Source organism: Engraulis encrasicolus, chromosome 19, assembly GCF_034702125.1.
Source record: "Engraulis encrasicolus isolate BLACKSEA-1 chromosome 19, IST_EnEncr_1.0, whole genome shotgun sequence".
NCBI classification, from domain to species: Eukaryota; Metazoa; Chordata; class Actinopteri; order Clupeiformes; family Engraulidae; genus Engraulis; species Engraulis encrasicolus.
The window spans coordinates 18046009-18066775 of NC_085875.1; the positions used below are offsets into that span (position 1 = coordinate 18046009).

Here is a 20767-nt window from a genome sequence, read left to right on the forward strand (position 1 = left end):
AACCCCCCACATGCGCCAGATTTCGTCATACACGTTGTTGGAATAATGCCAAGGTGGAGTGAGGCCTGCTAAAGCTACAATGAAATAGCCTACAATAAGCATTAATGAGCCAATTATACTGACCGTCACCGAAATGAGGATATGATGCGTAATAGCCTACCGTTTCTGGCAAAACTTGTCCAGCAGTCAGTTGCCTGACACTGCTAGGCTATTTTAACTCCTGTATGCCTATGCCCCGTTAACTTTTTTGATTCCTTTCCATCATCCGTTGTAGACCATATTTTCATTGGGATGAAGGTTCTGGCTTGCAAACATTCTATTTACTCACTTTTTTGTTTTACGCGAGGATGTAGACACCTGAGGCGATATGAATGTTTTAATGGCGGGTGATTGAGGGGCAACATCGTCATAGTCATTAAATCATCATTGTAGGAAACTGTAGTAGTCCTAGGTCTTCATCGAACAGTCGTAATTGTGGCGACATCATCGTTCATTTCTATTTCATTATTTGGAGGAGGTGCGGAGAGTCAGACAGTGACAGGCGCCCTGCTCCTGTGCAATGGTGGAGAGAGCGAGAAAATAACGGGCGCAGGCCAACGGACTTCTTGGTTAACCAAGCCTTGTGGTAAATGAAAGAATGAAGGAAAACTCGGGCAAAGCATTTCCCTTCTCTCATATTAACTTATTTTACAAGGTATTGATACAGTGCTACTTTAGTATTGTTATAACGAGTTATGCATCTCGTCGAACATGCAGCGCGACTGAATGGAAGCCCTTTTCTAACACGAGGAGACAATATCAATACTTTCGAAAATCGTGGATACTCATAATGTTGGCTGTGCGTTACATTTCGAGGCGGGTGGTCAGGCTGTGTCAGTGTCGGGTGAGGTATACTGACTTATTATTTGACAGGCATTTTCGCCAGGTTCCCAAACTATTTTACATCGTAGGCTAGTACTCTGCAAGAACGCTATGAGGCAAGTTGTTTAAAACTTACGAGCTACAACGACAACCAATTAGCATGTTGTAGCATAATAATTAGCCTACACCGAGTAGGTGCGCAACTCTGCAGTGACATTTGGGGTTTTCTAGTATCAAGCCGGCGGCCCTTATGGCGCGCGTGTGTTGCTCCTATGGATAGTCATGCGATGCAAATTCAGTAACTTGCAGGCAGGTAGAAAGTGAGAGATGGCGAGTTATGGGAATGAATAAGCGTGTTGTGTCTTGTCTATATGAACAACCGTCCACAAAACATCGATATATTTTTTGAGGATTCCAAAAACTCATAAATTTTTTTTTGGGTCGCACAAAAAATGATAGGGTCGGTCGGCAACCGGAACCAAAATAATATTTTTTCTAGGCCTTGTCTGTTAAACAGGGCATTCAACCTGCCACAGGTAAAACACCACAATTTACACATAAAAACACACAGGGCAAACACCAAGGCTAAGGTCAAGATACCCACAGAAAAAAAACGAGAAAAAAACCCCACTCTGCTTGAGTGGTTTCACATATCTAGGCCACACTGTAGCTGCCTAACTAAAGACGCATGCTTCAGGTGGATTTGGCCTATGAAGCCTTGCCTTCAGACTAGGATGAGGGCACTTTTACACATGGTGAACAATAGATTAGATTAGATAAGATTAAGACAGGACAGTGATCCCAGAGTAAATTCAGGACACTGCTACACAAGACCTGCCATTTCTGTCACGCTTGACTTGTGACAACAACTTCCACCTCGTGTTTATTTTCAGAGAGCTTACGAGCAATGGCTTCACTCACCATTGAAAGTTCTCGTTTCAGTTCTACAATCTACAAGCACCAGGAGATACAAGTCAAAAGCACACCCCCAGTGAGTCCCAACTAATTCAAACTCACTCACAGAGTTCATTAACACTCTTGATCTGGCACAATTGAACTAGACTTGAGTCAAAAACTTGAAAGCCATTTACAAAACAGCTTTCACACTCAAGCCCTTCCTCTCACACGCACGCACACGCGCAATAACTGGCCAAAATCATAAAACATCTCCGTTTTACACACAGACAGAAGACAAGACGCACAGGCCGACACGTGTGCACAGGCCGATGCGCACGCGCGCGCACGCACGCACACGCACACACACACACGCACACGCACACGCACACGCACACGCACACGCACACACACACGCACACACACACACGACTTACGTTTCGAAGCAGCGGTCCACGTTGTCGGACATGAGCAGCAGCATGCAGAGCTGCTCCAGGGCGATGAGCTGCATGTCCCGCTCGTCGCCCTGTCCCATCTGCAGCCACTCCAGCAGTGTGTCGGGGTCCACGTCCGCCATGATGACGTCCTGGCAGCACTCGCCTCACCCCCCCGCCTCCACCTCCACCCCTCCTCCGCCCGGCCCGATCAAGCCGCCAGCCACTGCTCAAAGGCACAGCCGCTGCCACCCGCACATCCACCGCACAGCGCCGACCAGCCGCGCCAACGCACCACTGAAGGAAGGAAGGAAGGCCTACTTTCTCTCGCACTGGAGCATCAAGTCTTCTTCGCCTGCAGGGGAGCGGAAAGAAAGAAAGAATGAGAAAGAAAGAAAGAGAGAGAGACAGAGACACAACACAACACACAGTTGTAAATATCTGCAGAGTAACAAAGACAAAAGCATAGAATGCAAGGGCAAAGTGCAAAGGGTAAAAATGCACAACAGAAAAAAAAAGTTTCGCCAACATGCATGAAAGGCGGCATTTAAAATACAGTAATGACGCCTGGGCGTCAGCCAATGACTAGTTTCATGTTTACACAAGCCCCTAAAAATCACATGGCATGAAAGTGTGGATTAATGACGATGTGATCAAAGGCATATTTGTGTGCATGACTCTAGCCTGCAGTTTATTGATAAGTAGGTTAGGCTGTGTCCTGCATGACACCCGCAGGACATCTCACAGGGCTGGGCAATATGGCAAAAACAAAAAACGTCAAACATATTCCATCCTTTCGCAACATCCAATATTCATTATAATAACAATGTCTTTCTTGTTCTTTCTAATAAAGGAGAATTTAAAGTAGCTGGGTTGAAAACAAGTCTTTCCAGACATCAACATGCCTCACATTCCACATTAAAATGCTATATGTCACCTTGGTCATGACCAAACTATCAACAGCTGAGTGAGCACACAGCTGAGACTGCGAAACGTGTTTATCCCAGGAATGACATAATCTCTGGGGATGCGTAATATATCATTGATTAAAAATGTCCAATCCTAAGCAATGTGATTGATTATTAATCAATACTTGCAAACGGCGATTGAAACGTTATTCGGGTCAGACAAACCTGAATATCTTGTATGTAGCGCCTATATCTCACATGCTAGATCTCTAACAAAATTTGCTGGTCAAAACTGATTACCAGAGGTATTTCTGACTTCAGAACAGATGCTGCAAAACACATGGCTTCATACAGACTTTCCGTCCATACCATAGCAGGGTAGAGGTCAACAAAGTGGGCCAGACCATCAATCAAAAGTTAGCTTGTTTTCTCAACTGAATCAGAGCAAATGAAAGCCAGAAGAGAGGCCTAACTGCCAGACCAGGATTTTTTTTGCTTTGCGTCACTTTGGAATATTCCTGGCTTTGAGTCATAAATTTTTTTGAACAGTTTTTGAACCATTTTGGTGTTGGCATTGTCTCTTGAATAACTTTCCAACTGCTAGCCAAGCCCAATCTCCATCAAAGCCCTGGGTTTCAAAACAGGCAGCAACAGGTTTTCCTGTGATATTGTAGAGGCCCGTTCCAATTCATCCGCTTTCCAGCACTTAAAAGCTTGCCAGTTGCTGCATATGAGACGCATTTCCAAAACAGGATGTTACTATTTTCATATTTCAGCGATTGGATGGTTTGTGCCTGTTGAAATATTGGCAGCAGTAGATTTGTGCCACATGTAACAATTGTGGGCTAAAAAGAAGCTTGGTTTTGGTCTCACATGAGCGCGCACACACACACACACACACACACACACACGCATTTTCTGCCCAATGCCTGTATGCAGAGCTTTTAAAACAATGGCTTCATTTTGCTAGCTTCCAACACAACCCAGGTTTACAGACAATTCTGCAGATTGTGGGCCTCGCCTAATCATGAAAGCTGAATTTTGATGTGGCGGCTGGCTGGCTGGCTGGCTGGTGTCACAGCGCACCTCACTTCATGATTTATTCACATGGGTAATTTGAGGGGGCAGCCTCTTCATCCCAAGAAGCAGACAGTGCTCCACTGGACATTAACTAACAGGGAACTTTCACTGGACTTGTTTTGACTTGAGAATGGTGAAAACTGAAAAAGCATATTAAAAAGTGAAGATTAATTTCACAGAGCTGGAATACTGAATACAATTCCGACTATATGATGTAAAGCCCTGCAAAACCGAAACGCACCAACTGATGTCTATTTACGCCATGATCCTATACTTTTCTTTGGAAAAATGTTCGGATTGAATTCAAGAAAACGAGCCCTGCTGTGTCAGTTCTTCAAATGTTCTGAGATGTTTATCCACAATGAACAGTGAGAGAACCCTTACTTTTCACTAGAGCCGATTGGCAAATATAAATGATATGGCTTTCCCCAAAAACAGTCTGTAGTCAACGCAAGAGCTTCAAGACCAAGCTTGTTGTAAATGCTCCATAGAGTAGTTAAAGCTTAACCATACTTAAACAAGTATAACTTACTGGAAATGTATGGTAAAAGGTCTTTGCTGCACTGACTGCCTTCATTATCAACAACGTACGTTAACCTGAGAGACCCACGGGGAAACTGCTTTTGGTCACTGTGACAAAGTACTCCACAGCACATACACACAACGAAATTGCAATTATGCCTCACCCATGCAAGGCACCTAAAGGGAGCAGTGTCGTGGAACGGTGCCATGCGCAGGGTACCAGAGTCATGGAGGAGAATGGGGGTAAAGAACTGGTCATTCACTCCCCCCTCCCACCTGGTGGTGTCGGAACTGGTGGGAATTGGTAACTAACAACACTCGAGCTATAGGCCTGGTGCTCTTACCACGTCCCCATGACTGCCCATGGAAGCTAATCCATGCAAAATCATTCAGTTAAAAACAGGCATGGCATACTATTGCAACAGTATTTAGCAATAGCGATTAATAAAGCATTACTACCCAGTTTGTGCATCCCCGCGAAGAAATAACACATGATAACATGGATCATACGTAATAACTATCCATCAACATTGTTCAATTCCACTGAAAGACACGGTGCAGAATGACAGGGTTTGCTAAGCTTGCCAGACAGACTCTTTGCCGGACCGTCTGAGGTGGCAGCAAACAGGGCTGCAGTAGATCCACTATCCTCTTATAGACGCCAATGACAAGAGATCCTCTTATCACCAGATTAATAGTAAACTGCCAAGAGGCAGAGTATTTTGTAGTACAACTGTTCACTCATTACACTGTTGTGTTCAAAGACAATAGATTATTTAAACTTCACAAACTCTTGTGAAGTCTTTGTTTACCCGGCCTGTGATGAGAATTTAACAGGGATAGCTTCAAACCAGCAAAGTCACGCATGGTGCAATGTTGTGCAATGTTTGATGTAATTTAAATGGAACAAATGTGCCCCCCTCTGCCTGAAGGGCATATAGACTACCAATTGGTCATGTGATTTTTCACCTCCTTTACGTAGTAGTCTGAACAGCTGTCATCGGTGATAAGTGACAGAAACATCTGGCTATCTGTGAAAACTGACGTCGGCGACAACGTACACACGATTCATTGTCTCTTCACCGCAAGAATAAATACAACATCCCACGAATCGCATCAATGACGCTGTAAAGTAAGTTGTACACAAGCGGTCCATTCAAATGTGAAGCGAGCGAGGAGCCACCAACCTCGGACAACTGCCCGCATGCCAGATGTCTACCCCAGGTGGTTTACAGACACTTTTAATAGGATAACAGCTAGTCGTTGAAATAATATACTGAATAACTGAGGAGTATAATTCTTCTGACAAGGCCCAAAACATGGACAAAAAGGCAACCCCAACACATTTTGACAGAATATTGTCACAAAAGAGACACGTTTTTTTGAAAAGCCATTTTTTAGTGACCAGTTGTGTCATAATCTCGAACTTGGCTGCCAACTCAAAAGCAATGCATCACGCGAATACCAACAACAAGCTACACACATGAGGCAGGGAAATAACAGGGAAAGGCTAACCAGTTGGCTTATAGCACGAATGCTTTAGTTTACCATTAAGTTGTGAAGAATTAAGTTACTAACACCACATTGACGTCCAATGAATGTTAAGCACTTGAATTACCGCAATGTCAGCGAACGTTAAGAGTAGGAAAAACAGAATTGTAAGACAAGCACAATGTTACTCCTGACAATAATCAGCCAAGGCAGCTAGTTAAAGCTACATTGGCTAGCGATTAGGTACCTATCGCCTACCCCTAGCCCAGACCAAAAGGGAAGATTAGATACAATATAAACATTGGGATGTATAACACCTTATTTCGCTAATCAACACACACTTTTGTTGTAAACTGCAAGCACCAACAGTCAGCCAACTTCGTTCAGACAACGAGGCAAGGCGAAACATCGGGCTTCGGGACATGTACTTAGCTAATATTATTAGCTAACTGAGTGAAATGGGGATCCTACAGTTGCTATGCAGAAACACAAACCCAGCAGTGAAGCTGGTCACACATAAAATGGCATTATATTCCGTTTGGACAGCTCATTTAATTGTGAACATCTTAGTAAGCAGGCTTCCCAAACCAGCAACCAAATTCAGTCACCTACCGTCAACATAAGGCATCTTGGCTGGCTAACTGAACGCAGCGCTTGCTGCCAATATTGTGATTTCAACATTTTCCAAGCGTATACATTGTAATCGACACGTCAAAATGCCAATCAGCACAACTGATTCAACCACTTAAACACAATGCACATGTGTCCGACCTGACATTAGCGTAAAATGTTAAACTCGAGTTTTCCATGTCAGCTAACACCGTCCTCAAAAACGACAAATCCAGCTAGTGCTAGCCCAGAGGGTTTGCAAATTCCTATGTCACGAGCGCTAAGGCTAGCGATTGTGGCCCATGCTAGCTCGAGAGGGGCGAATTTGCTGCGGTTATGCTGTTTAGTTAGCAATCACTAGCATGTACGCGGATAATACTAAACGGAGATGTTGACTTAGTACATTTTACTTTCTACTCAAATAATGAGGTATTGATTAGCCAATGTTTATCAAAATAGCGTAACATTTGGCATCGGTAATCTTACCACTCGTCTTTCGAGGTAGGGTGTTATGAACACGGCCTTCGCACTACGACTGGGACCTGGAATCTGAAGTTCCAAGTGGGCCCAAGGCCTTGACTCCTACGTCAGCAACTCCAGGCAGGAAACCTGGGCTGCTCAGATTTCAACCCCGATCATAACCCCAAAACACTTACCGTCTTACAGCAAATGACGAGAAGAAAAAGCCCAGATGATAAATTTAAATTGTGGCTAACAGCGACTGAGAACATCCAGCTTCATTCCACTTATATTTGATCCGAATCTAAAGGTCAAAACTAGCGGAGAATGTACAGAAAATCACACCGAAATGGAGAGCCGTCGAGGGAACGAGTTGGCTCCCCCGTCGCTTGCTTGCATCACGAGGCTACGCAGCGACGTACTTGTATTCACAAGATCAGACAGCATTGCAGTGATGTGACAGGGGGCGCTAGGATAGATTAGGCCCACAGTAATCCTAATGTTACAGCAAGCATTCATAAATTTAGTGTGGATATGAATGTAACATTTAAACAATAGACATGTGCGAAATTCACTATAACCATAATTTGCCTCAGTGTTTCCATTTCTCTTTAGGCTACATAGCCTATTGGCTATTTTGAATTAATCAGCTATAGTTTGTAAACATGGAAATAATTTGCCGTTTTCTTCATTAATGGGCAATGAGAGAATCATTGCAGAATCTTCATTAAGTGGCATTATTGGCTCTTATCTACACAGCATCCGTTTCTTGTAGTGAAGAAACACTTATGTGATAGGCAAGCAAATGTACTCAAGATATTTTGTTACTGATTTTTATTATGTACAATTTACAGTGTACAAAATATACGGCGAACACCAATACAAATACTGCATCATTTAACATTATATTTCACAGCAGGGAAAGTGCACACATGGTACCATCATCTCTGGAGTCAAAAGCTGGCTGTCCTTTTGTTGGCAGTCCTTTCTGCTGACCTGTCAGCTTTTCTGATACATCACCTCCTTGTTGTAACCGATACTGTAGTCTGGTACTGGTACTTCCTGCAAACATTCCCTAATAATCTCTGACACACTGGAGTACCACTGTCACCTTTATTCATCATAAAATATTAGTTCCCTTTTGTTTGTAAAAACAATGACAATTTCTTTATAAACAAATCACCATCAATGCACAAGCCAGACCACAATCTTTTTTTAAAATGAGAAATGCAATGTAAAGGTAAGTATGGTAGGTATGATTTTTCAGCAAAGGTCACACAAGCCCTTGTACAATGCAGTATAATGATACAGTCTAATGGTTTGTAGTTTGTTCTATTCATCTCCATACAGTTTATCACAGAGGTGTCGGTCATGACAACCAATAATAGAATTGATAACAAACAGCCAATGGGCTTTGTTGTGACAGTCTGGGGCATGATGATTATTATAATTATTGTGCTCCTATTGTCAACACACTTAACTCACAATATTTTGGTGAGAAACATTTGAAATAGACTCATGCTCTTGTTTGGAGTAATAATACTGAAGTTGAACAGGACACATTGACATTTTTAACATGATACCATTGTCTTGATGATAATAAAGAAGCAACTGCAGGGTGTAAGAGTATAAATGTTAACACTGCAAAAAATCACCAGTTGAGAATGCGGCGTTACGGAAGGAATTAAGTTGTATGTGCACAGGGCTAGATTAAGACAGCCTGGGGCCCCTAGGCTACAGGTTGCTGTAGGCCCCCCTGGAAGAAAAAATACGTGACAAATTTACATGGACAGTTCATAATTGCGAGCTAAGAATTCAGGATAACTTGTCTACCAACTGTTCTCAATAAAACAGGAATTTTTCAATATTGCTTCCTGTCACAGTTCTGCCATTTTTCACTTTTGGCCAGTCAGTGGAACCCTGGCACATCGGGGGCCCTAGGCTACAGCCATACCTAGCCTGTGCATTAATCCGGCCCTGTGTAAGCGCATGATGAATGTAGGATGGAGTAGGTGCACCATGCAGACTTTGAAAGATGTTTTTTTTTCTGGTTTCAGGGCCAGAGATGAGAGCTTTATATTATCCACCCCATTACACTCTGCCACACGGCACAGACTTTCCAAACAATCCATTGAGACATAATGCTGCTTGAGCGGTTGATTTGTGAAGGCAACTTTGTAGACACAAGAATAATTAAAAAAAGAAAACCAAACAAAAATGGCTCTTCTAAAAATAGTGTTCTTTTTTAATACACATATACCTGTAGTTACGACTGTTTTGTTTGCTTGGAAGCAGATCTCTTCCCTTATCGATCCTCAGCACACTAGTGTTTAAGAGTACTAAAGCTGTAGTGAGTGAGTGAGTGTACAAGTTATACATAGTTTTGGAGTACTGTCCTCACAGAGGTTAAAAACACTGCCATACAAAAATGAACTACATTTTGCTCTTCTTAAAAAGTAAAACTAGCAATTTTAAAAAAAATGAATTCAGCACATGGAGATGTGCGTGCCCTTTTTCTCGTTTGTTTTGTTGCAACAGTACTACAGCTTCCTACAGTATGAGTGATAACTGTATGCAGCATGTTTTTTTTGGAGAGTGCACCTCTTATTTTTGCAGCTGTGATGTTGGAAGTGTAAGAGGCAGAGAATATGGGAGGCATAGAATATATATACAGTGATGTTCAACTTGGATTCAGAAGCTATAATTCAGTGCCACATATTCTAAATGACCTGGCCTTACCTGTCCATGGAATTCAGAGTTGTGACTTGACAACCAGGGTACAGGACGTCGATTGGTGACATGATTCACATAGATTCAAATAATTCCAGGCAGCAAGTATGTGTTCATTAGAGACTAACACAGGACCACCACATAAGCAAAGGTGAAGTAAAAATCAATTAAAACATTTAAATGGTGATCTATATCTCAAAGGCTCCATGAGCAACCATCATTGTGTTAAAATGTGAATTAGTCAGTGGTATTAGCCCAACTCTCACTTCCATGGTTCTGGTCCAGACCAGACTGTAGGAGAAAACTGGACAGAGTGAACTCGCTTCTTACAATGGGAGAACAATGAACATAGTTTTGTAGTAGAAAATAATGCTGCCATGATAAGGCTCGTAATGCTTTTACAGTAAACTTGAGTGATACGAAATAGCAGGCAAAATTCTGGGTTAATGGAAGACGGAACTGAGGTTACTAAAGACATTCAACTTCCAGGAGAAGCTGTTGGGGCTTGTTCACCATCTGAACAGGTAAAACCAAGCAATTTGGAATATGTGGCACTGGATTACAGTTTCTGAATCCAGGTTGCTCATCACTGCATATGGTACATATCATACATGTACATGTATCCACCTTATTTTCTCACCCATTACCACAGCTCAGATCAACGTTTGTCGTGATCTCACAGCCTAGTCCTATCTGCTAGTTCTGGCTATGCTGCTCTTCTGAATGATTCAGAACTAGCAACTGCTACCAAGATAGTAATGGCGGCAGCACACTTGTAACCGTGGAAAATAAGGTAGATATGCACAGTATGTCTATGTAGGGGGGGGTGTGGATCACAGGAAGTTGGTCTTGAGCTGGATGCTGGGGGAGCTCTTGCTGGGCGGCTGCGGTGTGCTCTTGTTGTTGCTGCGCTCCTGGCTGCCCTTGATGGCGGCCTCCAGACGGGCCTTCATGGCGGGGGCCGAGGCCATGAGGCCGCGCAGGGCGGACGGGTGCTGGGGGCCCAGGCGCATCAGCTCCTGCAGGGCCCAGGCGTGGAGGGTGCGCGAGGGCACGGCGGCCGACGCCAGCGCGTTCTCGTCCAGCAGGAAGGAGATGAGCATGGGCAGCAGCGCCGACGCCAGCCGGGGGCCTGAAACCAACCGAAAGGAGAAATGAAATACAAATAATGTCACCAATGTCATCATGTCATCCATTGGCAGATAGTACTTCTGGGGAAGTTAGGTATATTCATATATAACACCCTAAAACAAATCCAAAAGAGAGAAAGGAAAAACAAGATTGTGGTCATGCTGTTCCATTTGAAGTTGAAGGTCATCTTCTGAGCAGTTGGGCACATTCATAAGAAACACCCAAAGGCAGACAAACCGGATTGAGAAGAAACGAAAGAAAACACAAATAATGGGATCCTTAGGAAATAATGATGAAGTATCCAATGTACTATTTGAAAACAAGTTAAAATAGCTTAAATATAATGGATAAATCATAATGGATTCATTTAAAACCAGCGATATGATCAGGCAGCCATAGTACGGCCTCCATCAGAGCAGTCTCGATCAACAAGGAAGCATCTCTGACACACGTTTGCAATCAGCTGTTTGTGATCATTATGTGTGATCAACGTGATCATTATGTTCCATTTGAAGTTGAAGCTCAGCTGAGTAGTTGGGTACATTCATAAGCAACACCACCCAAAGGCAGACAAACCGGATTGAGAAAATAAATCCTGTCAAGCGTTCCCTTCTCCCTGTTGTCTCAACACAGGTGATTTCAATAATGAGCTTCTCCACCTAGGCAACTGCATGAGTGAAATTGGCTGGAACAAATGTGTGGCAGGACATTTAATTTCTGAAACCCAGCATGTCTGCCACTGGCAACAGTTAGACATGCCCATGGCTTTTGGATGCACCACAGACTCTTGGAGCAGGTTAATGCGAAAGACAGCATCCACAAAAAGTTCCATAATAGAGAATGGATTCAGCATGTTTTTTTGTTGCGTTTTAGCGAGTTATGAGTGCAGAATATCCGTATCGAATGGAACAAATGGAGCTCAGCGTGAGCTCATTTCGCCAGAGGGGGGTGGTGATCATCTGCCTTTATCACATGCCTAGTCACCATTACTCATCTGCTCACCACTCAGCAGATCCAATCACCATCACTCAGTATCACTCAGTAACATTCTTTGGCTATTACAAAAGAGGTAATAAGTCACATGTGAGCTTGTCGTTTTGTTTTGTTTTTAAAAGTGTTTGAGTGGTATGTTCAACAAGGATCAGAAAATTGAAGTGACATTTCAGCTTACATAATATGATTCTACTACTTCTGCAAATGGCAAATGCAAATGGCAAATGGCTGCAAATGGCAAATCAAATAATGGAAAGATGGATTTCTCAAATGCATGTCATTATGTCCCTCTTGCAAAAATGTTTGTGTATGTGTATTCGTATGTATATGTATTATACATGTGTGTATTATGCATGTAGCCTCTAACCTCGTTTCAAAATACAGTATACAGTAATAATGACTACCTTGTTTGATAGGGGTGACTATAGTCAAAATTCTTATCCAGGTCCAGATATTACAATTTTGCACCTTTGGACCAGTATGAATGTACCCGTATTGAAAAGTTGAATGTAATGGATCTTAATCTACAGTGTGTGTGTGTGTGTGTGTGTGTGTGTGTGTGTGTGTGTGTGTGTGTGTGTGTGTGTGTGTGTGTGTGTGTGTGAGCATGTATCCTGTCTGACTCACGGTGTGTCTCCTCTGCCGCCTGCACCAGGGCCTCCAGTGCCTTGGCCCCTTCCTGAACGGCCTGCAGCTCCTCCTGGCTCTGGGGCCTGTGGCTCTCCACCCCGCGCAGGTAGCCCATCACCGCCACCCCCAAGGCCTGCATGAAGGGACCCGACGTCCCTGCAGGGCTCTGGAACACTGAAGTCAGCAGCTGGAAACTTCGCCTCAAGATCTGCATTTTGGAAGGTAGAAAAACATAAATGTTACAGCATAGAGCATTCATAAGAGTAAAATCGTTTTTAGGAAGACGCCATAATGCCTTCACATAACTTCAAAACTATAATTCCTTCACACAACTTTACTAGATAATGGTTGCAATTTGAATTCATATGCATACGCATGACTGTAATAGCTTATTACACTTAAAAAAACAACAACACTGCATTGTAATAATGTTAAATTAGAAAATATTATGTTATTATGTATTATGCTATTATGTATTATAAAAATATTTTGTGTTCTAGTAGTAGAAACTAAGTGACGTGAACTATCATTTCAGGGGTGTGAGGTGGAGTCTGACCGTGGGGTCTTTGGCCTGGAGGCTGGTCTTGAAGCGCTGGATGAGGCGTGCCTGCAGGGGCTCTGCGGAGGTGACCTCGGGGCTGGCCCACAGCAGGAAAACGCTCACCGCCGTCAGCAGCGTCACCTCGTCAGACAGCGCCTCCTTACCTAGAGGAGGGCACGCAAAACCAGGCAGCAGGAGAGGAGAGGAGAGGGAGAGGGAAATGACATGGCAGAATGCAGCACCTGATTACGCACAGAGAATTAACTTGAGTTGAAAAAGATGAAACTCTACCAGCTACTGACAACTGTAAAATGAAACAAGATAAAAAACAAAGTGTGATCTACCTCTATATATGATACATTTTTGATGATGAACGGAAAAAACCCACGTCTTTCTCTTTTTGGCTTACAAATAAAACAAATTTGTTGGGCCGTGTTCACATTTTGGCAGAGTTTTGAACATACTGTATGAACTCCGCATATCAGCATGCCACTGACTCAGCAGGAAATTATTTTGTGTTTAGCATCTACCAACCACCTTCATATTTTACTAGTATTTCTCTGCTGCCAATTTCCACCACTCTTGTATATACAGTTATAGCTGATGATTTTCCCAAAGCAATAAAAAGAGCTAGAAAACAACACTACCTTCAGGTTTAAGGAAATAATTGATGGCAGACAGATGTGCAGAGGCAGTAAGGAAGAGCCTCTGAAAAGCACTAGAGTGCTGAACACAGCAAAATCAGATGAGGACACTGCACACCTGTCTGAACAGGAGATGGGACAACAGAAACGTGTGTGTGTGTGTGTGTGTGTGTGTGTGTCTGTGTGTGTGTCTGTGTGTGTGTCTGTGTGTGTGTCTGTGTGTGTGTCTGTGTGTGTGTCTGTGTGTGTGTCTGTGTGTGTGTCTGTGTGTCTGTGTGTCTGTGTGTCTGTGTGTCTGTCTGTCTGTCTGTCTGTGTGTCTGTCTGTCTGTCTGTCTGTCTGTCTGTCTGTCTGTCTGTCTGTCTGTCTGTCTGTGTCTGTGTGGTGTGTTTGCGTGTTTGCGTGTGTGTGTGTGCATGTATGTGTATTTGTGTCTGCACACATGCAAATATTTGTGTGCAAACCTGCCTGCTTATCAGTATGCCTACTTATGTCAAATGCCATCTGAGTTCCTCTCAGTCAGCAAATGCAATGAGTTTGCATCCTTTTTCAAAGGTAAGATTGAAAAGATACGTACAAACATACTCACACATGTGCAACCGACCCAAGATTCGGACCAACTTGTTACGGTGAAGTTAAATCCTAACCTCATGAGAAATTTTAATTTAGTTGATGTGGACATTCTTAATAGAACGGTACAAAGTCTTAGCTCCTCTACATCTGACTTAGATATTCTACCAACAGCCTTCTTCAAATCCATCTTACACCTAATATCACCAGATGTACTTCAGATCATCAACACCTCACTACAAACAGGCATATTCCCAGGCTGTCTGAAAGAAGCAGTTGTGAAACCCTTACTGAAAAAGAACAACCTGGATGCACTGGTACTAAACAACTATAGGCCCATATCCAATCTACCATTTATGGGTAAAATAATAGAGAAAATTGTTTTTTAACCAATTAACTGCCTTTTTAATGTCTAATAGCTATTTTGATAAGTTTCAATCTGGTTTCCGTGCCTACCACAGCACTGAAACAGCTCTTATCAAAGTTATGAATGACATAAGATTGAATTCTGATGCTGGCAAATCATCCGTCTTGGTACTTCTTGATTTGAGTGCTGCTTTCGACACAGTTAATCATTCTATACTACTACATAGACTGGAACACTGGGTTGGCTTTACGGGCATAGTGATCGACTGGTTAAAATCGTACTTACAACAAAGAAGTTTTTTTGTCGCCATTGGAAGACATACTTCATCACCAATGTCTCTGGATTGTGGGGTCCCCCAGGGCTCCATTCTGGGACCACTACTGTTCAATCTGTATATGTTGCCACGGGGACACATTATCGAGAATAACTCCATAAATTACCATAGCTATGCGGATGATACCCAGCTCTACTTATCTATGTCCCCCAATGACTACACCCCCCTTGAATCACTCTATCATTGCATGGACCAAATTAACAAATGGATGTCTCACAATTTCCTCCAGCTGAACACGAAAAAACTAAAGTAATTATATTTGGGAAAAGAGAGGAGAGACAAAAGAATGCTACTATCATTGAAACGAAGGAACTGAAAGCAAGGGAAACAGTTACAAATCTTGGGGTCCTCATTGACAGTGACCTAAATTTCAACAGTCACATGAAAGCTATTACTAAGTCTGCATTTTATCACATAAAAAACGTCTCTAAATTTAGGGGCCTGATGTCTAAACATGATCTGGAGAAGCTAATACATGCCTTCATTTCTAGTAAAGTCGATTACTATAACAGTCTGTTTACTGGCCTCCCAAATAAGACCATTAAACAGCTTCAACTGGTACAAAATGCAGCTGCAAGGGTTCTTACAAAGACAAGGAAGTTTGACCACATTACTCCAATTTTAAGATCGCTGCATTGGCTCCCAGTAAGCTACAGAATTGATTTTAAGGCAATGCTACTTGTATTTAAATCATTAAATGGAATGGGACCCACATATCTACTGGATATGTTTCAGCTGTATGCACCGGCCAGGTCACTAAGGTCAACGGAGAAGAATTTGCTGGTGATTCCAAAAGTCAAAACAAAATGTGGAGAGGCAGCCTTTAGCTTCTATGCTTCAAAGCTTTGGAACCAGCTTCCAGATGACGTAAAAAATGCACCCACTATTGATAGCTTAAAATCTAGACTCAAACAAAGCTGTTCTCAGATGCTTTCTTAAAGTATTGAATGAAAAGACGGTAAAATAAGAGAAGTAAATAAGTAAAATAAGAATTGTTTTTCAAGGTTTTATGTTTATTTATGTTTTATTTTATTATTATTTTTACCTTATGTTTTATCTTAATGTTTTTAAATGTTTTTTTGACTCTAATTCATTTCCCTGTTTTCCTTTCATTTACATTTGTTAACTTTGTGAAGCACATTGAGTTGCACCTGTGTATGAAATGCGCTATATAAATAAACTTGCCTTGCCTTGCCTTGCCTTATGTCCACCATACAGTCTGTTTGAGGCCAGTCTTACACGTGTGTGCATAAATGAGGCCTGATGGTATAGCCTGATGGACAGGCAGCTGGAGAGATCCAATAAGCAGCAGTGGCTTCACCCCCTATTGGTGTGTGTTTGTTTGTGTATGTCCCCTGGTAGAGTATGGTGAACAGGCCTGTGTGCGTGCACGCTGTGCGTGTGTGTGTGTGTGTTGCACGTACCCGTGTCCCTACAGTCGAGCAGGGTCAGCAGGCGGGTGTGTGTGTGTGTGTGTGTGTGTGTGTGTGTGTGTGTGTGTGTGTGTGTGTGCCTGTGATATGATATGGATATACTATATATGCACATACCCGTGTCCCCACAGTCAAGCAGGGTGATCAGGGCACAGCGCAGCATGTGACTCCAGGCGTGGCGGCTCTTCTCTGCGCGGCTCAGTGGGGTGGAGAGGACGCAGCGCAGGGCCTGCAGGGCCCCTGAGGCCAGAGGAGACCCGGACCCTGGCCCCGTCACTACCACCACCCCCGGGGCCCGCACCAGCTCACACAGCACCCCCACCAGCAGGTACAGCACCGTGGGCAGCACAGACACGCTGCCTGCAGGAGACAATACACACACAGAAACATTCATTCATTTCACAAATGCCTAAATGACAAAAGGAGAAGGGAAAACGACCAATATCACACAAAAAAGTGCTTACAAACAGAAAAGCAAACAAGTTCTGAAATTAACTATTACTGCAAACATATTGTCGCGGCAGATGCAAGTATTGGCTTAGTGTCTTAGAGTATTATCCTCTGAGAGAGAAGGCAAACCCAAAAGCAAAGATAGATAGATACACACACACAGTATCTCCATCTATTAGTCTTACCCTCTGAGAGAGAGAGAGAGAGAGAGAGAGAGAGAGAGAGAGAGAGAGAGAGAGAGAATGAGAGAGAGAGAGAGCGAACGAGAGAGAGAGAGAGAGAGAGAGAGAGAGAGAGAGAGAGAGCGAACGAGAGAGCAAGAGAGGGAGACGGAAATAGATAGGTCACACATCTTTATCTGTGTCTTCCCCTCTGGGCATCAGAGAGCAAGAGAAGAGAAAGCGAAAGAGACAGACAGATAGCGAGACAGAGAGAGAAAGCAAGCGAGACAAGCAGACAGGGCGTCTTACCCTCTGGGGAGCAGATGGAGGGCAGGTCTGCCAGGATGGCCAGGGCGGCGGCCACCAGGCGGCAGTCGGAGGCGCTGAGGGGGGTGCCGATGCCCCCTCCTCCACCTCCACCTCCACCTCCTCGTCCTCCTCTTCCAGGAGGGCTCCCTCCTCCTCCTCCTCCCCCTGCCAGGCTGGGGCTGAGCTGGGGCAGCTTCCTCAGCAGCACGCACAGGCACAGCTGCAGCGCCCCAAACACCAGCGAGTGGCCCGGCACCAGCCCGCCCGTGTCACGGCCCTCGCCAAACTCCGGTAGTGTTTCCTTCTCCGATGCGCCGTCATCCACTGCACCACAGAGTCACAAGGATTATATTATTTATATTATAGGAAGGTCAGATACAATTTGTCATTGTGATGAGACCAATATGCATTCTTAGTATTATTAAACTATCAGAGGAGCAGGATAATGGAGGCTCACTTTGTCTGTAGGGATTTTTACAGGTGTGCTTTTCTGAACAAGACAAGGCAAAAACCGACTTCATATCAACCAGACTAAATGTTGAATGAAGTGTTGAATAGACTGACAAGCAGGTGACAAATGGTAGTACACAGAATAACATTAGCGAGACTGAACATCTGCGCTGTGCCCCTTGTCCCGAACATGTGCCTGTATATAGGACAGGTGTGGGCAATTATTTTGCCCCACGTGCCACATTGGGTTAAGAATATTGGTCAAATGGCCAAATCTTGCAGGCAACTTGCCTGTCAATAATAAATAATAAATATAGGCTGGCAATTCTTTTAGCCATTTCAATCCTGAAAATTATACTGAAATGTACGTATGTACAGCATAGTAGCCTAGTGTGTAACTTATACGACCCCTCGCTTGAGTAATCCTTTTAAGAGAGTTGCATGAGCATGACTTTGTAGTTCAAAGTTGTCCGTGTCGTACATGCTCTACAGGCCACATGAAATGGCTAAGTGAGCCGCAAGTGGGCCCCGGGCCGGAGTTTGCTCATTTATGATATAGGAGAGTGTTGAGGAGACTGACTAGATGTTGACAAATGGTACAGTATACAATATAAGGCTGAGATTGAGACTGACCCTCGGCGCTGTGTCTCTTCTCGCGGACGTGCTCCTGGGCGGCACACACCAGCTGCCGGACCAGCTGCAGCACGGCCAACTGCACCTCCAGCGACTCCCGCGTCACCATCAGCCGATGCAGCACCGTCAGCAGCTCCACACTCAGGGCCTGGGGGAGGGGAGGGGAGGGGAGAGGAGCGCAGGGCAGGGGGCAGGGAGGAGGGAGGAGAGCATTGTCTTCATACACAAACACAAGACATTGTCAGGGTTGTTGCTGCATCATGTCACACAGACTGTGCCCTGCCTGACAGGTAATTTGCATGATAAAAGTATGGACTTCGCAGCCATTGCTGAATACTTTTTTTTGTTCTCAACAACTACACATTAAGAAATGTTTATTCTGAATGTGTTCGCAAGCGTGGCGTCCCCATGAGGACCTGATGTTTTCTCAAAGCACTGCTGTGTGATTGTAATAATTTTCATACTCGGTTTCAAAAAAGCCCTCGTTTCATTTTCGTGCGGCCAAAGCTAGAGAGTGGTGTGCAAACAGCAACAGTGGCCCTGTCGGGAACATCTGAGTGTGTAAATGCAAATAAAACTCAAAAATAGGTTATGTTTACACATTGGGGGCACGGCAACTGATATTGCAAGAAAATTCATCCAGTGTTTACTTAATTACAGGAATTGAGAAATATATTGTGCTTTTAAAAAAGTAAATGCAATACACTATATGCATTCTTCAGGATTTAGCCCTTTTGTTAATTACTAAAGTATATATTAGCTGTATCAGCACCGTTTCTGAGAACTGAGATCCGAGTTGTGTGAACTTTAACCCCCTTCAACCCCTGTGGCCTGGTATTCCAGCACAGAATGATTTATGATTTAACAAAGGAATAAAGGAATATCTGTGTAATACCAGAAGCAGGCATTTCATCAGCTTTTAATATCTAACACTTCAGTGTGGACAATATGGACTGAAGATATCAAGGGTGGACCCAGGAGTTTGTTTTTCAGTCTGGCAACAAATGCCTCGAGACCATTGCAAACGTGGAAGAATGCTCATAAGGAATCTACTGAAAAAATGTTAAATAACAAGAAAACACAAAAAGACTGGCGTCCTTGTCTGGCTGCCACAGCAGAAGCTCCCCAGGACAAATGCCAGACATTCCCCACACAGCACAACACAGCACAGCACAGCACAGCACAGCACAGCACAGCACAGCACAGCACAGCAGAGCACAGCCGACGAGGGCAGGGTCATAGGGGACAGGCCACACTCATACTAAAGCACCTTCACCATATGTGCTCTCTGTGACGGTGAGTTACAATGTTTTTTTAATTATTATTGTTGTTGTACAGACAGTGTCATCTTTAAACAATCTATTGAAAATATGCGGTCCGGCAGTTCTTCAGGGTCTGAGCAACCACTTCAGTGTCTAAAACTCACAGTCTTGTTTTCTTTACTGTCTGAATACATAGAACTTCTTCTGACCTACAAAACAGGCAGGAAATAATAAATGTCTGTAACACTGTTCAAAGCTCCCAAATTTGTTCAGCACCTGTGCCACTGATTGGCGCACATTCTCTGCTTTTTCAGATACATTCAGTGGCCATGATGCCCTAGAAAGGTGATGAAGTGGCAACATCCTCTTCCTTTACTAATCAGTGTTGCAACAATTTCTTTGAACAAAAAAAGGACAAGATTAGAAGCACCGACCGATAATGGGAAATACATTGCACCTTCAAAACAACGCACTTGACATACCCTGCTTAGCTGCTCATAAATTAACCAGACAGACAAGAGACACAAGATTTCTTAGACGTTTGACTGGCTGGTGCTCTACTCTTCATGCCACACAAATTTAAAAAAATCCACTTCAAGCATTTCTAGCATGCCCCAGACTTTCCAGTCTATGGGATCCTCGCCAGCCCAAGTTGAGTCTAAAGCCGTTGTGCGACAGCCAGCACTATAACATAAAGCATCTCTCCAGTATGTCCCCTTTCTGCTCCCCTAGGTCTGTAATGCATCATTCTGCCTACTCGCTGACAACAAGGTATTCAAACTTTCAAACTATATCCGCCCTACTGCATGTCAGCAAAAATAAAAACATCTAGTGATGCCTGCTTTGCTTCAAGCCCCAGCCAGTGTCGTTA

The 20767-nt window shown here is 43.6% G+C and overlaps 2 protein-coding genes across 4 annotated transcripts in view; both read right to left on the reverse strand.

Annotated features, from left to right (window-relative positions):
• The window catches only part of hectd1 (HECT domain containing 1), a 64512-nt gene extending 56848 nt beyond the window's left edge, over positions 1 to 7664 (reverse strand). The window contains exons 1-2 of the mRNA XM_063183736.1: positions 7456 to 7664; positions 2193 to 2544 (exon numbers count right to left, since the gene is read on the reverse strand). Coding sequence (XP_063039806.1) covers positions 2193 to 2332 — 140 coding nt within the window. The 5' untranslated portion in view covers positions 2333 to 2544; positions 7456 to 7664. The remainder of the gene's footprint in view (positions 1 to 2192; positions 2545 to 7455) is intronic.
• A 1816-nt stretch (positions 7665 to 9480) lies between these two features.
• Positions 9481 to 20767, reverse strand: part of heatr5a (HEAT repeat containing 5a) — a 60132-nt gene continuing 48845 nt past the window's right edge. For all 3 annotated transcript variants that reach the window (XM_063183740.1, XM_063183741.1, XM_063183739.1), the window contains 6 exons: positions 18635 to 18782; positions 17552 to 17875; positions 16749 to 16991; positions 13299 to 13447; positions 12740 to 12950; positions 9481 to 11120 (listed from right to left, as the gene is read on the reverse strand). In XM_063183740.1, coding sequence (XP_063039810.1) covers positions 10822 to 11120; positions 12740 to 12950; positions 13299 to 13447; positions 16749 to 16991; positions 17552 to 17875; positions 18635 to 18782 — 1374 coding nt within the window. In that variant the 3' untranslated portion in view covers positions 9481 to 10821. The remainder of the gene's footprint in view (positions 11121 to 12739; positions 12951 to 13298; positions 13448 to 16748; positions 16992 to 17551; positions 17876 to 18634; positions 18783 to 20767) is intronic.